Source organism: Contarinia nasturtii, unplaced genomic scaffold, assembly GCF_009176525.2.
Source record: "Contarinia nasturtii isolate CC-2019 unplaced genomic scaffold, AAFC_CNas_1.1 Cnas_scaffold_187, whole genome shotgun sequence".
Classification (NCBI taxonomy): domain Eukaryota; kingdom Metazoa; phylum Arthropoda; class Insecta; order Diptera; family Cecidomyiidae; genus Contarinia; species Contarinia nasturtii.
In genome coordinates this window covers 2,363,026-2,378,945 of record NW_022197544.1, presented here as the reverse complement: position 1 = coordinate 2,378,945, position 15,920 = coordinate 2,363,026, and the positions used below count along the sequence as shown (strand labels likewise).

General features: G+C 35.0%; 1 protein-coding gene across 1 annotated transcript in view; it reads left to right on the top strand.

Moving 5' to 3' along the window:
- Window positions 1–6: 6 nt before the first annotated feature.
- Window positions 7–15,920, top strand: part of LOC116351618 (transcriptional activator cubitus interruptus) — a 51,617-nt gene continuing 35,703 nt past the window's right edge. The window contains exons 1-2 of the mRNA XM_031783746.1: window positions 7–1,620; window positions 1,840–1,989. Coding sequence (XP_031639606.1) covers window positions 1,556–1,620; window positions 1,840–1,989 — 215 coding nt within the window. The 5' untranslated portion in view covers window positions 7–1,555. The remainder of the gene's footprint in view (window positions 1,621–1,839; window positions 1,990–15,920) is intronic.

Genomic DNA, 15,920 nt, shown 5'->3' with positions numbered 1-15,920 from the left:
GCTACTAATTTTACATACACAATTTCTTTGGATCTTTCAACGCAAATTTACAATACAAAAATAGTTTTTTGTTGTGCATATATACATATGACGGGCGTCAAATGAGAGAGAAATTGAAGCGCATTCAAGAAAAAAAAGAAAAAAATGAACTCAAATGTGCGTATTTGCTCTCTGTGAACGGCTCAATTTAGCGAAAGAAGAGACATATACACAAAAATATCACTGGCAAGCAAATTAAAACAAAAAAAAACAAACCTAAAACATCGACGACCGAGCAGAGTGAAACGAACAAGAGAATCAAAGTCACAGCGCAGAGACAATAAGCGCGAATAAAAAGCTCCGTAATTCATTAGCATATTCGCATCGAACATACATAACATATATTCAACACACAATACACACATTCGCCGATGTACGATGTTATTCATTTAATAACTTAATATTTCCTACGAGGATTATTAATTGAGACAGAGAGACTTATTTCACGTGTAGACGGACGCATTCTTTATATTTTCTCATATTCTTGAACCGTTTACGAGAAACTGAGCGCGCGAGGAGAAACAACAACGGCCACAACGACAACGGCAACAACAAAGTGTTATATGTTCTTGTGTATATGGAATTGTAAACGGTTCGGCTCTGGCGTGGTTCTTTTCCGTTTCGATTGTGTGTTGCTTTTTTTTTGTCAGCATTTTTTCGTTGTTTGCGCTGCTGTTAAACGTTCAACAAAATTTATAATTTACTTTGTCGGCTTTGCATTGACCACAATCGACAAATCAATTCAATCGACCGCTATCTAAAGGATTCAATTAACTTTGTGATTCATGTCAATAATTTACTGCCATTTTGGTCTAATGTACAACATTTATTTTGTGTATCACATGTACGGCCAATTTATATAGGCGTCACAGTGCCACATACTCGATCGACTTTTTATTCCTCGACTACGCTTACGTTAGCATAACAAAAATCGACGTTAAGCGAAGCAAAAACACACATGACACATCAGAAAAAATGATGCCAAAAATCATAAGTACCCTGATGAAATGCAACAAAAATCGTTTTTAAGTGAATATTGACGAGCATTTTTGACGTGTTTTTGTTGACTATAATCTAAGCAATGCGAAGTAAATGTAAAAGGTGCACATACTTTTCAACAAAACTAAAACCGATAAAGTGATTCATCATTCTGAGAATAACAATGTGATATCAAAATAAACGGAAACCGAAACATACATACAAGAAAGAAGAAGAACTTTACAAAATTATTTCGATGTTTAAAACGAACAAAATTTGAAAATAACATTACGACCGATTACATCGAACCTAGATAGACTGACATTTAAAATTTTTACAATCAGTTAAGTGCACTTCAGAATAAGCAAAAAAAAAGAAGAAGAAGAAGAAGAGAGAAGAAAGAAACGTGAAAGCCCAAAAGAAAATCATCACCGCTTCTCGACACTCAAAAGTTGAGGATAAAAAAAATATGCCATTGTCGATTGCTTGATGAATTCGGGTAGATTCAGTTTAGCGTATTGTTTTTTATGTGCTTAGTATGTTACCAACTGGACCAGCATCTGCACAGCAACCACCGTTAATTGATGGTCAGCCGTTGCATCGGTACGGAATTATTAGCCAAAATATTGTTTTTTAATCATTTACAAAAAGATTGGTCGGCATTTTGGTCGATTTTTATGTGGTTGGAATCTAGTCATACGACTTTCAATCCATTCAAAATTTTGGCCAAAATGTTGCTGTAGTTTCTCTTTAAAAAAACAAAAACAAACCATTGCATAGTTGAGATTAATTTTGTTTTGTTTTTGCTTGAATAAATTGTAGTCCTTACGCAATGGGAAGTCACAATCAATTACCACATTTACACCATCATTCACCTCCATCACTGCAGACACATGATTCATCGAGTGCTCGCTATTTATGGGATCCGTCGGCTGTAGCTGCATCAAATTTTCATCATCCGTCGGCGCATGGGTAAGTTTTTCATCAATTCATTTCCATTATTCTTCGAAATCGCATGAAATTCATTGAACAGTCTTAACGAACGATAATCAATGTCACCAAAATCGCTGAAGAAGAAAAAAAAAGATCTTTTTTAATGGGACAAACTACAAGCGGAAAAACATTTTCGTTAATGAAAACACCATTATTTTTTTGTCTTGAAAGAAAGCATATCGCATTGAAAGTCATGTCTTGCACTTGGCTCACTTGTTTACGCCTCTTTCAAAAAATGTTCCTCTTCTTTCTCACTTCGTCTAGCCGCGATTTCCATTTTATGTCATTTTTTTCGATTCGGTTTTCCTTCTGTTTGCTTTTTCATTCAGTATGCCATCCTTTTGTCGGTTTCATTAACGGATAAATTTTTCGGAACATTGAACAATGTTTGTGGTTATTCATGCCTATAAAGCATCTCATTAAAAAACATGTTGTGTATTGTAACCGGAGAAACCACCAATTCGGAAAATGTCTGTTACACGATACACATACACATCAAACCCCAAAAAAAAAAACCAGGCGAGAGAGAAAAAGAGCAAGAACCGATTAATTGTTTGAACATCGTTTGAAAGGGCGACCCACATTAGGTGAGATTTTCAATAAACGATCGAATGCAAAGCTCTCGATTGTTTTTCAGTCGATTGAATTTAATTTTGCATAGCGAAGGTCAAATGATCGCTTTATTTTCAAGTCATCGACAGCAATCACTTATGATTAATTCTTGTGCACGAACAAAAGGAAAAAACCTACACACACAAAAACAAATGAAACCAAACGTCAATATTTTGTCTCGTATAGTTTGTGTGTTATTGAAGACAAAATATAACATTTGAGCCAGAAAATGGTTGCACAAATTGTAAATGATCAGGATGTTATTTTTAGATCAAGTCATCATAATTTGCACCGTGAGTAGCATGGAGAATGCAGAAGGAGAGAAATTGGCCATAAATTTTTTTATGGACAATTCCTTATTTTTTGTGCGAGTATGCGTTGTTTGCACAGTGCACACATTGGATGCAGGAGATGAGTTTTGAGTTAATTATGTTGTTTTTAAAGTCATTGCAAACTTTACGAAGAAATTTTTTGATGTGAACTAAATGATCGACCATTAAATTGCAATGCATTTTTAACCGTTAACGGACGGTCCTAACCGATGGACCGCATTTGTTTTTTTTGAAATTCATTCTTCAAACATACACTTACACAATGACAATTATATTTCCCTTTTTTCTCGCTCTCTCAATAGTATCACTTAACGTTTCAAGTGTTATTTGATTCAAATTGCAACAGAATTAGAAAATAAGAACCGTTCATTTTTATTGTGTGCGACTCTTTAATCGATCGTTAATATCAACGAATTTAATTGCACAAAATGAATTGAGGCACAGAGAATATAAAAATTTGCCGAATATTTTCGATTTTTTTATGAACTACACTTTGAGTAAAATCATTTATTGCTTCGAATTGACTTTCAAAATTGCGATTTTGCTCAAGAGTTTCAATTGCATCAGCACTTTGAGCGGTGACCGAAAGCAAACATTTCAATTAGAATTATTTACGCATTTGCCAGAAAATAAGAAACATTAGCACTTATCGAAGAATGGGACGCTTCATCATCAGAAAACAAAATGCTTATCAAAAACAAAATAACAACTTCTTGTATACGCATAAAATCAATTGATGGTTATGGGATTCTAATGTGACTTTTTGAACTAATGAGTATATTTATATGTCTGCAAGCAAACGAAAATGAACAATGCAAAATCGGACGTGAATAGGTGAAGTTTAATTTAATAATAAATAATTGTTCAATGAATGGATTTGAATATGAATTAAAGAGTAAATGAGTCCAAATCCAAAAAGAATGAAAAGATGTAGAAAATTAAAAATAAATGAAATACAATAAGTAATATTGAAAATGTCTTAAGCGAAAATACAACAATGAACGGAGTTAAAACAGAAATAATGAAAAAATAAAATAAAATAAATGACTTACAACAATGACAACGTACGCACAAGAAACGAGACAAACTTGGACGAACTTGTTTCTTTTGTGATGATGAAGTGTAGAACAATCATTTTGTATGCCTAATTTCTAAGAAGTGCATGCAAAGAATCACACACACACACACACATACCCACACAGATGTATGCATGGACAAAATTTCAATCGAAATAGAGAAAGAGGAGAAAGGGACGCAAGAGTGCATGTGTTTCCAGCGAGCTATTGTTTGTGCACATTATGTCCAAGCGATAATTCTGCACAAATTGATGAAAAGAGGTCCATCAGAGCCCAGCGAGCAAAAGAGCAAAAAACATACTCGAGACGATGACGACGAGAATTGAAATACACAACAGTTTCTACTCAAAGAAAAAACTTAAGAAAAAGAATCTTTTTAAGAAATGAGCAGAGAAAAAAGTACGAAAAAAATGCGACGTTTAACATTTCAATAAAACTCATGAACATTCACTTGGCAATGCGCGCATGTACACACAGCCAAGCATAATAATGTTATATTTATTTGTCTGTCATTAAAAAAAATGAGAGCCAAATGTAAAATAAGTGTATGGCGCGCGACCAAGGAGACTGGCATGAGTGGCGGCGGAGAGTGAGAGAGAGAAAAAGAGTATATTTCCAAGATCGTATGCGCATTGAACGATATAATCATAATGAAGTGGACGAAAAGTGTAAAATAAGAGATCCAAAGCGCGCATTTAATCGCCACCATACAAAACCCTTTTCTTTCTCTTACTCACTCTCCATCACTTTCTTGACACGATTCGGCATTTTTCATAGCTTATGCGATACAATTTTTTTTTGCACGCAGCACATTTGCATTTTAAAATATATGTGTCATAAAACGCACAAATTTATTTATGCATTTATTTACATATTGTGTTTTTTTTTTCTCTTTCTCTTTCATTTTGCTCAACATTTATTTTTACTGTGATCTCATTGTCGTACCGAATATCTTTCGTCACTCGTATCAAATGTCACCAACCATTTGCACGATCGAGTTCGATTTGTCGGGTTAGTCACAGTTAGCATTTTATTATAGATTCTTTTGGTGTTTGTGTGCGAGTACCGTGGCCGCCACCGCCATCGTTTACCATAATCACTCACAATATGCGATCGCACAGTGTGTACACTAATTTAACAATTTTCAATGTTTTATGCGATCAATGGTCGATTGAATGTATCGTAATGCGACCAAATAAACATATATTATTTTTTGTTTTCGTTGGTATTGTTGGTGCTGTTGTTATTCAAGTGAATGTCTAGATATTGATTTGGAAAAGAAGGAGAAAAAAAACACCCGACACCCAATGCAACCGCGCTGCATGCAGTGCATACGAAAGGTAATAAAAACCTTCGGCACAACAAACAACTCAACATACTGAATGTGAACAAAACTGAAATGGTCTGCATTTTCGTCAGCCGTGCACACACTTTTCGTATCCCAATGCGAAACTATGCGAAATATTATTATTATTTTTTTCGTCCAACATAAATTCGAACAAAAAATCGATACGTTAAATTTATAATGTGGATAGATCTGTGCATCGATTCGCGGTGTATGCCGAAAAAAATGTCATCGATTTCGAATATGGGCAAATGTGTGTGTGTGCCACTGTGTGAGTGCACATTTTTCATTTGTTCTCAATGGCCGTTTGTTTGCAATCAAGTGGCACCCCGAGAGATCAAAGAAGCGTGTTAAAATCCGCAAATGAAAAAAAAACCGTGATTAAATCTCCTTCTCACTCTTTCTATCTCTCTTCGCCATATCATTCATTAACCTCTTGAATAGAAACTGTATCTTAGCTGTTTGCGAATTTTCTCTTGCACAAACTTCGGAGCATGGAAAACGTAAGCAAATCACATCTCATTTTATACTATGACAACAGCATCAACCGTCGCACTATGATTGTTCGCACATCTGTATTCGATTTGTTTTAATTAAATAATTCGCTGGTGAATAAAGTTTTTTTTTTCTTCGTACGCACCGCCAAAGGCACACATTCGAATCGGGTGTATATTCTTGTCTCTAACACAAATGGAGTGTTTAATACTAGCATTGGATTGGCTTGCGGCATGTGAATTGATTTATAAAATGTGTTAAATGAAGGCTCGTGTACAAAAATAACGGCTCTATCGTCATCGTCGTCTGTATTTTAAATCGAGCAAGAGAACACTGATTTGTGTGTGTGACTCGCGCGAATCGATCAATTCTCGTTGAAATCATCCGTCTTCATTTAGTTGCTGCATCTTTCTCTCAGCTAAAATACACATATATCTCATTAAAGTTGACGGAATACATTGCGGGGCGAACAAAAAGATAGAAAAAAAAAACCAATTGCAATAACGACAGCAAAAAAAAGGTCTACTATGTAGCCGGCGACATAAACGCGTGTAATGCCGAAATGCACTAACAAGCAAAATAATAGAGAGCCGATTCGTATGTGTGCTGATGGTGGATGGTTGTGCGCAATTGAGAATGGAGAAAACCCATTTCATACACAAACACACAAGAAAACAAACATTACAGGAGACATAATTACAGAGTATTTAAGGCAAATTATGCAATCTATAATAACCGCTAATTATTTTGTTAAATCATAGTAATGTTTGTGAAGTGAGAGCGCGCTGATTTCTGGACGAAGCCAGAATTGTGACGAGAGATGTATATACATTGGCATTACACTCTTTCAATTAGCTTGTTAAAGCTCATCTTCTTCATGTGTGCCTAGGTCTTTTGCATCATCCAATGAAAATCTACTTCCAAATGCCAATGCTATTGAATAAAATCCGTACGTACTATACGTTTTCTTAAACTACTTCTGGTCGTTGCTATTAATCTGTTCAAATTGCCTGTGAAAATTGCACTCTTGCATCGATTGACGTTTTAATTTCAACTGTGCAAGTAAATAAATAAATAAAACTACTACCGAACGCACTCGCTGGCTGAATAAAAACTCAAAATGAATTTTATAAATATATCCAACATATTCTGAGTAAGAATTTCTGACGTCGGCAATCATGGCGTTGACAACGGCAGACCAATATTTAACCAGCGCATAACAATCTCATCCTATTTATACATGTGCCTCTTGCAAATCTATTCGCATACAACATTGAGAGAGTGTTAAATGTTAAACTGGTGATGCTGTTAATGCAGCAGCAGTCAGCAGTATCATCACCAACGAACAACAAAAAAAAAAATAGAGTGCGCGTCGATTAAACGAAATGATGATGTATTTGAATCGTTAAGTTCAATTAACTTAATTTCAGCTGAATGGATTGGGCGCTTGCGCGCCATTCGCATGCACCATGTATGCGTGTTACTGTCAGTTAAATAGACGACAGAGATCGCGTCACGACAATGATTGAAACGAAACGAAAAATAAGAAGAAGAACGGTAAATGGCAAGCTATATAAAATACATAAAATACCGATTCTTAAGCTAAACGAAGTGAAATGAAGAGCAAACTGAAGCCACAACCATTTAACGACATTACCTGTATGTATAAGAGCTACTCATTTTTATCGACTCGCCAATTGAAAGGCAAATACGAGATGTGCACAAAAAGTGAAGAGAGATGGATAATGAGAGAGAGAGAGAGATACGAAGAAATAATTTTCATCAAATGATGTTGATTGCATTTAATTATTACATTCGAATATCATGGAGAATGTAGGGACTTGCAGGCCAACCATTTTGGTCGTTCGTTTGCAATGTGCGTCACTTTGATTTGATTTGACTTGATATGGTCAGTTAATTGAGCAGTTGTGCAAATAACACTTAATTCATTAATTGATTAAGATAAATGAATTATAATACGGTGCGCATAGAAAAATAGGATGATTGAGACGATCAATAATCACTTTAAGCGTGCGATTTTTTTTTTCAATTCGAGGTGCTTAAATGATCATGATGATGGAGTCTTCGACACTTGCATAGAAGAGCAGTGATTGTCCGTCGTTTTTTGTGTTGTTTATTTGTTGTTTTTTTAGGAGGGAGGGTGTTGAAATGTTTTTTTTTTTAATCTCAGACTTACGTAATAATAAATGATTGTGATGTGCAAATACGTCGAACAAGGAAATCAATTCACGTTCATTAAATGAAAATGTGTATCTGATCGAGATTTTCTATCGATCCTCTATGGCCGTGATGGCCGATGCATTAAAAAAATGCAGATAAATTTCTCTCTTTTGTTCGCTCATTCACTTACACAATCCATCTCATTTCGATGCATCGTATACATCTTTTGTCGATATTCCATCGCCTTCATCACACACAAACACATAAAGGACGTGGAAATGATTTTGTTTTCCAATTTCATATCGATGCAATGGATGTATACGTGCCAATGTATTTGTATTGGTGGATTTAATCTTGTAAATGCTAAGTGCTTCCCGAAGAGCATGCAGTGAGTAGGAAAAAAAAGGAATGTGTATACTCACACCATGGAAGCTAAAAAGATCTCATTCGAAAATACCAAACAGCAATAACTAAAGACCGAAAGCCTATTGAAATACACATTGGCTGAACGAAGGAAAGAATGAGTGGAACGAAAAAAAAATAACATAACAACATACAAAACGGCCATAGCACAATAACGCAACAGCGAACAACACTGGACTCTCAACACATATACTGCAAAACGCATACCGAAGAACAAAAGGGAAATATACAACAGATCAAATAAAAATCCTTTCTAAGAAATTTTTGAAAGCAGAAAAAGGAAAAAGAAGAAGTCGAAAGCAATGGAATCGACCAAAGTGAAATAAAAAGAAGAGAAACAACACACAAAACAACAACAACAACAACAAAAAAATACCAACACCGATATATTTTACGTAAACGTGCACAAGAGCGAGCAGAATGAACAACAAAATGTGCTCACATTCGAGTAGAGAGAATGCGAGAATGCCAAGAATATGCACTTGGGCTATATAGATGCACAAAGAACTTCTGAGCATGCAGTGAAATGAACGACACAATCACAGAGAAATCCATTTTTTTTTACTTCGTTTCTAAAAAGAAGAATAAGAAGGAGATGAAAAAAAATGTTCTCTTCATTCGGTTCAGTGTCGTTTCATTCCATTTTGGAATTAGTTTGTACATGAGAGACGAGACGAGAAAAATATATGTGTACTTTATTTAGTATAGTAGATTCGCTCATATTATGCACATTAATGCCTGGTTTGCCTTCACTGCTTCTCTGAAATTCAGCTATTTGATATATTCACAGCTTTTCGGTTCGATGTTTTCTCTCTTCATACAGTTTTTTTTTATTTTCCTAATGACTAACATGAAATATTGTTTTCCACAAACATGTGTTGAAATTATCCGTCAACAACACCATACACACTCTGAAATCAACGTTTCCGACGTTTCTTGATTTTAAAATGCACAAATGAGCGATAATTTCACTGCACTCTCAGTGGTTCATTCAAACAAATAGAATATTGCTGCCGTTGCTGTTGTCATCGTCATCGTCGACCGCCAACTACATCTGAAATCCGATACATTTATTTTTGTTTGATCTTTGCAATCGAATTTCAAGTGTTTGCTTCTCTTCCGCATTTGTGCCAAAGTTGTGTGTGTTTTTTTTTCATGTTCGCTTTTGGGTTTTGTTTTTGCGTGCAAGTGCATTTTTCGGTCTTTGAACTTGATCAAATCAAATACATTCAATCGTTCAGAATGAAATTCGATCCATGATTATCCGCATGCATTTGCACTGAACCAACAAACGATTATTGTAATTTACACTTTCATCTAATTCAAACAACATACAGTGGCAGTGACATTTTGCCAGTTGCTGATCATCAATATTATTGTCATTATTTACTGCCTTTTATTATCCTGTACCTGCTACATGTTTTCATTTTTCTCAGGCTTCTCAAACAAATACTCCAAAAAAAACCGAACACATTTTCGTGTCCATTGTTGATTGCACTGAATTTTCTGTTCAGTTTTCTTATTCCAAATGTTCTCGCTCTCTTTTGTTGTATTAACACATCAAACATACAAACGCACGCATACAATTCGTGAGTTTTTTTTAATGGGAAACTCAAGCATTTTTATGTGTGTCAGGCACATATTGCAGGTTCATTCCGTGTTTTCTTTTCTTTTTCGATTCAATTCTTTTCGTCAAATATAAATGTCACGATTTGGCACGCAGACCTTTGAATGCGTAAATATTTGTTTATTGTCCGAAACGGTATGAAATAAACAAAAAAAGCGGATCGCTTACAATATGCATTTCACATTCGGTAAAATCCTAGTCTCTATTGTTTGTTGTGCAATATTGTCAACGTAATACGCTCATTCTCTCTTGGTGAATTTGTGTGTGTGTATATGTTTTTGTATTCCGTTTGAAACGACATATCATGACCTAGGCAAAAGTATAGTTTGTTGCACAACTTAATTCAACGACCAATACAAATGGCACACAAAAGTTTCATCGCCGTATTTATTCTGAAAGGAATTTAACTGAAGGAAAGAAGAGACAAAACAAGCATAAGAGAAGCGAAAATCGGCTTTTAAAAATGTTACAGAGAAGAGAAAAAAAATGATCAACCGATAAATCTCCTTGTGGACAATTTTTGATCATTCAATTACATGTTAAGTCTTGGTCATGAATGAAATGGCTGCCAAAAGGAATCCACATGTGAGATTATATTATAATTTTTCTTCTTCTTTTTCAAAATGGTTTTGTTCAGATAAATACACGAAAAATGAATGAACAAGGGAATTTATCACAATTAGTTTTTTTCGATGTTGAAATTATATTAAGCCGGAATATGTATTTTAATGATTATGATTAAATTTTTGCTTACTAAAGCGACACAAAAGCACTTAACGCGCGTTACATGCGTTGGCGAACCAGAGTGTGTGTGATTGTGCCGAAATTTATTCACATTCTCGATATACAATACGCAATAAATATCTCGTCTGTAATTTAGATAAGCGGAGAATTCAACGAAGCAAACACACCGCCACAGAAAAAAAGAAGAAAAAAAGAAACGGTTTAACACACCGAAACGCCACATCTTAAAAATGGTTTGTCATGAACTTTGGATTAAGGCCGAATATCTTGAAAAGAAGAATGAACAAGAGAAGAAAAAAACTGTTGGGTGCATTTTGCATTCGAAATCACTTGAATAATAGATTGTGCTGAAAGATGTCTTGAAACAAGTGTTGTTTTTAATTATTGCACTATTTTTATCTCCCTCATTGAAAGCATCCATCAATGGAAAGTGAGCATATTGCGAGATGGCCAGAGAAATAGTTTGAGAGACAAAAACACCCGGTCTGCGACGACCACTTGAGCATGCCGTCAGCTTTCTTTCTTTGGAAAAAAAACACACTCAGAGAAGTGAAAAAAATGAAAATCACAGTACTGTTGTCGTCCCATTTCCAAAAGTGCATCATCGAGATGGTTAGAGTTCCATCAAGAGGCATGCAGGAAAAACAAGACAAAAGAGAAGAATTTCGAAAATAAAATTAAATCAACTGTTCGATTCCTTTTTCAGGAAAGTGTATTTTCTCTTTTTTTCCTTTTTTCCACATACAAAAAAAGTGATGCTCACTGATATAGTTTCTCACTGTTGTAAAAACTGTTCGCCTTAACGAAACGCATCTTCTTTTGATATGGTTCTTTTTTTGTGAGAGTGTATACAGAAGAATTGAATGGAAACGTGGAATATGGGTATATTTAACACGTTTCGTTTGCGTAGAAGAAAACTAATATGATCCATTCTGGTGTGTCTGCATCATAAAAGAGCAAGTAGAGACAGAAAATAAGCAAAGGTTCCAGCTACGTTTGAACAATACGTTTACGTATGTTTGGCACAAAGGACTTTTTCTCTGTATATCAGAGAATACAGTCACATGATTGAGTGAGCACATAGACAGAGGATTTTTATAAGAGGCTCAGATTTCTCTTCTTCGGCTTCTTTTTTTTCTGGCTACAAATCATAAACGAAACAGAATAAAAAAAAAACGAAGAAACTACAAAAACGAACGGAAAAATAGACCCAAGGAGAGTTACTGATAGAGAGAAAGAGAAAAATATGAAACATAAGGTAGATCAGCCAGCATATTCATACTTATCGAGTGTCTCAGGCATCATCTGATTTTTCAAATGGTTCACTTGATCTATACAGAGGCACTTTATTATTGATCGCCGTTTACATTTTGTACAATGTTTGGTTGTTTTCTTTATATCTGCAAATGCACGCGGCACTAAATACAAATAAACAAGTAGAAACAACAACAGCAACAGCAGCCAGAAGGAACATTAGTGCATCCTATAAGCCATACGCACATTTTCAAGAATTTTGCATCCTCTTCTTTGTTTAGACCAAAGTCGATGCGAAACCGGCACAAAGCAACAAGATAGATCGAAAGAGAGAAATATATTAAAACGTTGTCATGCATATATAACTTCATTTTTATTAATAACAGTGCGTCGAAAAGTGCATGAAATCTTGTTCGCTTATCGTTGTGAATGGCAAAATGTATACGACGACGACAATGTGAGTTGAGTGGCATCGGTGTACGTTTAATACAGCTCAAAAAAAAACAACAAAAACAACAACATATTTTTCTTCTCAAGTAGTACTGTCTAGGCGCATATGTTTGTCGATTCTGAACGCGAAGATCTGAGAATAAAAAACGAATGTTGTTGACGATGAAAAAAAAAACTGTCGAAATGAATACAGTTTTAGTGTCAAAATCTAAATTGGGCGAAAAAAGCATATGGGCGGCTTTGAATGTGTTTTCAATTTTTTTTTTCGGCGACAAATTATCTTTATAGCATTTGCAAAATTTGAAAAACAGATCGAAACATTACATTCCACGACACGAAATAAACTTACAAAAATAACCAGAATAATATGAAAGAGTTGCATACTACTTGAGGAGATGCAAATTGATGGCATCATCTCGACCACGGAAACATATCCAGACACAGCAAAAAAACGAACGTACGAAACAGCAACAGAATTTATTTAGACATAGATTGATTTAAGCAATCGAAATTGCAATGAAATAAATTTAGAAACAAATCGAAGCCCCGTCACATAAAAATTACAAAGTAAACAGCAAGGTCGCGACAATCGTCGTACATAGAACCTGCTCTTTGTCACATCATTTGCCCAACAGCATACACACATGGCTCTCTCTCTCTCTCTTGCTCTCTTTCACGCCACGCAATTGGATATCGATTGCATTTTGTGTGTGCGTTTGTCTGCGTGCATTCGCGCCGTGTATGGCAATTGGCAACGGCAACAAATCAATACAAATACTCGAATCGAGTATTATTCACCGTTCATTTAAGTTGTTGTTTTCGTTGCCTTCTTTTCTTTTATTCATCATTTTGTCCGTCGTCGTTCAAATGTGCGTTGTTTTTTTGAGGCAAGCGATATGTGTGCACTTATTTCCGTACGCAATTGTTTGTTGGATATATTTTATGTTCTCATTGCATTTGTGTGCGAGTACAAATTGAACGCTCTGTTCGCTGCAAATAGCGATCAACAAAACGAAAACACAATTCAAACAAACCAACAAACTGAGAATCGAACACAGATAGCAATAATAATAATAAAAGTTCGACAACGGCGACGACGATGAAAATTAAGTGTAGTGCAGCGCATTTCAGCACAATACGAATGTCAGAAAGAGGCGAAAGCTGGCATTCAGACATCCTCATATATAGTTATACATATATATTTTAGTATTAATTGATTATCGCCACGATGGCACATTTCACTGTGTGTGCTTTATTACATGAATATTTATTTATTCTCGATGAATCAATGCCGCACTGCCGATTTCATTCAATTGACTTTTGCATGCAACACGAACAACAATCATACGATTTGCACAGCATGTGAGCATGTGTGTGTGTGTGTGTTTACATACGAAAATCAAAGACAAAAAAACATTCTTAACTATTCGCGTAAATAAAATTCAAATGAAATTATGGCCATTGGCCTATCCTGAACTAATGAAGTACGATCGATCGAATTTTCATGTTATACGATAGAAGGATACAACAGCACAAACTAAAAATACGGTAGCATTTTTCATATAACTTTATTATTAAAATGTGAATATGTCGCGTGAGTTTCGATTAATTTTTTTTTTACTTCACTTCGATATAACGTAACATGTATGCTGTTTTTTTTTGTTTGCCTTCATGTGATCATAAATAAAAATGAAAGATTAAAAATCATTAAAAACGCAAAAACACAGTTGCGATTTGTTTGATATTTATGGAAAAAAAAATGTGTTGGCCATTTTAAAAAGCATATCACGTGAATTACGTTTTGTAGCAAATACAATTGATGAATTTTATTCGGTGCACAATCGACAAGATTGGTTGACATCATCGGTGACGGTCGTAACATTTCAATGAGGTGAACAAAATGAAATTCTCTTTTCATCGACCGAAACGCATATTTTGGCTCTCTTGTGATTTTTGTAAGACCGAAATCATTTGCTGCATTAATAATTTGATCACAGAGTTTTCGTGAGATTGTTTATTGTGTGTGTGTGTGACAGAGCACATATATTTTTTTTTTACTTTCAGGTTATGCAGTTTTCAATAGCATCGCATGTCACTCAAAATGGTTTTTTTTGCCGTTCGTTTTCTGTTGAATGTGCATTTTGGGCCAAATATTCGTAATGATTTTTTGTATGGTAGCCGATTCGATAAGTGTGTCTCTCTCTTTCGCACTCTCTGTTCGGATAATGCTAAACTAAGTAAGGGAAAAGAAATAAAAAGATGAAATTGCCGAAGTCTTGAAATGAAAATTGCCTCGCAACAAAAACAAAAATTAAGAGAAGTGATATTAGTTTTCAGAAAATCTCATTTTAAACGCATCGATTCTCATTAAGACTTATTAAAGGCATTTAGATGAAGATATACGGAGATGAGTATATAAACGATTTGGTCACAAAAGAAATACCATACCAAAAAAGAAAAAAAAACGAATTGATATCGTTATTGAATTGAACAGAAATATTGCATTATCTCTGTTTTGTGAAATTGCGATGGAATGGTCTCTTTAAAGTTGTGTGTGTGTATTTTTCGGTTGTTTAAAAAAAAAATATTTGCTCCTTTGGCGGTACGGTTAAAAATCTTTTTATGATCTTCACCTAACGCACTCATTATTAGCGCATGTGTGCTTGTGTTTATTTGAGAGTGGCTGAAAATAACAATAATTTAATGTAATCTTCTTTTGAATGATCGGCGAATTTAAGAGTTTTAAGCAAAAAAACACACACAAAAAAGGTAACCAGCATTGTGTAACTGTTGCTTTGAGCGGTGACCAATCTGAAGGTGATCACCGAGTTATGTAGATATCACTTGTGGAAATTGATGTGTGAGCATCGCGCCCAAACATGCAAAGCCACTTGAAATTCAAACGTAAATTGAGGCAAAAGCATGGCCAGCAAACAGCAGCCACATACACAACAATTGTATAACAAAGAATGTAACAGAATTATAATGTTTGCGACAGAGACGGAAAGAGAAAAGGGGACTCTTGCATGTATTTCTTACCAAAGCGATTGATTCACTCTCAGTTTTGAGTTTGGATTTGCCAATTTCATTCTGGAATTGAATTACGCGCTACCAAGCATATATACATGCGCTGACCAAATGCCAATCTATTTATGCTCTTTTTCTCTTGTTTGCTGCTTCGAATATGCTGCGAGAACACACAGCATAATAAAATTGAACAATCCAGCAAACGATACTTTTGCACATTGTTTAACCGCCTAATTTCTGCTCCTTTTTCCAGATTCTACTCCTCTGTTTTTTTTTCTCTCTTTCTGTTCATTCTCCGTTTTTTTTCTGTCGTTTCGGTTCGAATTGCGTTGAGAATTTTGTAT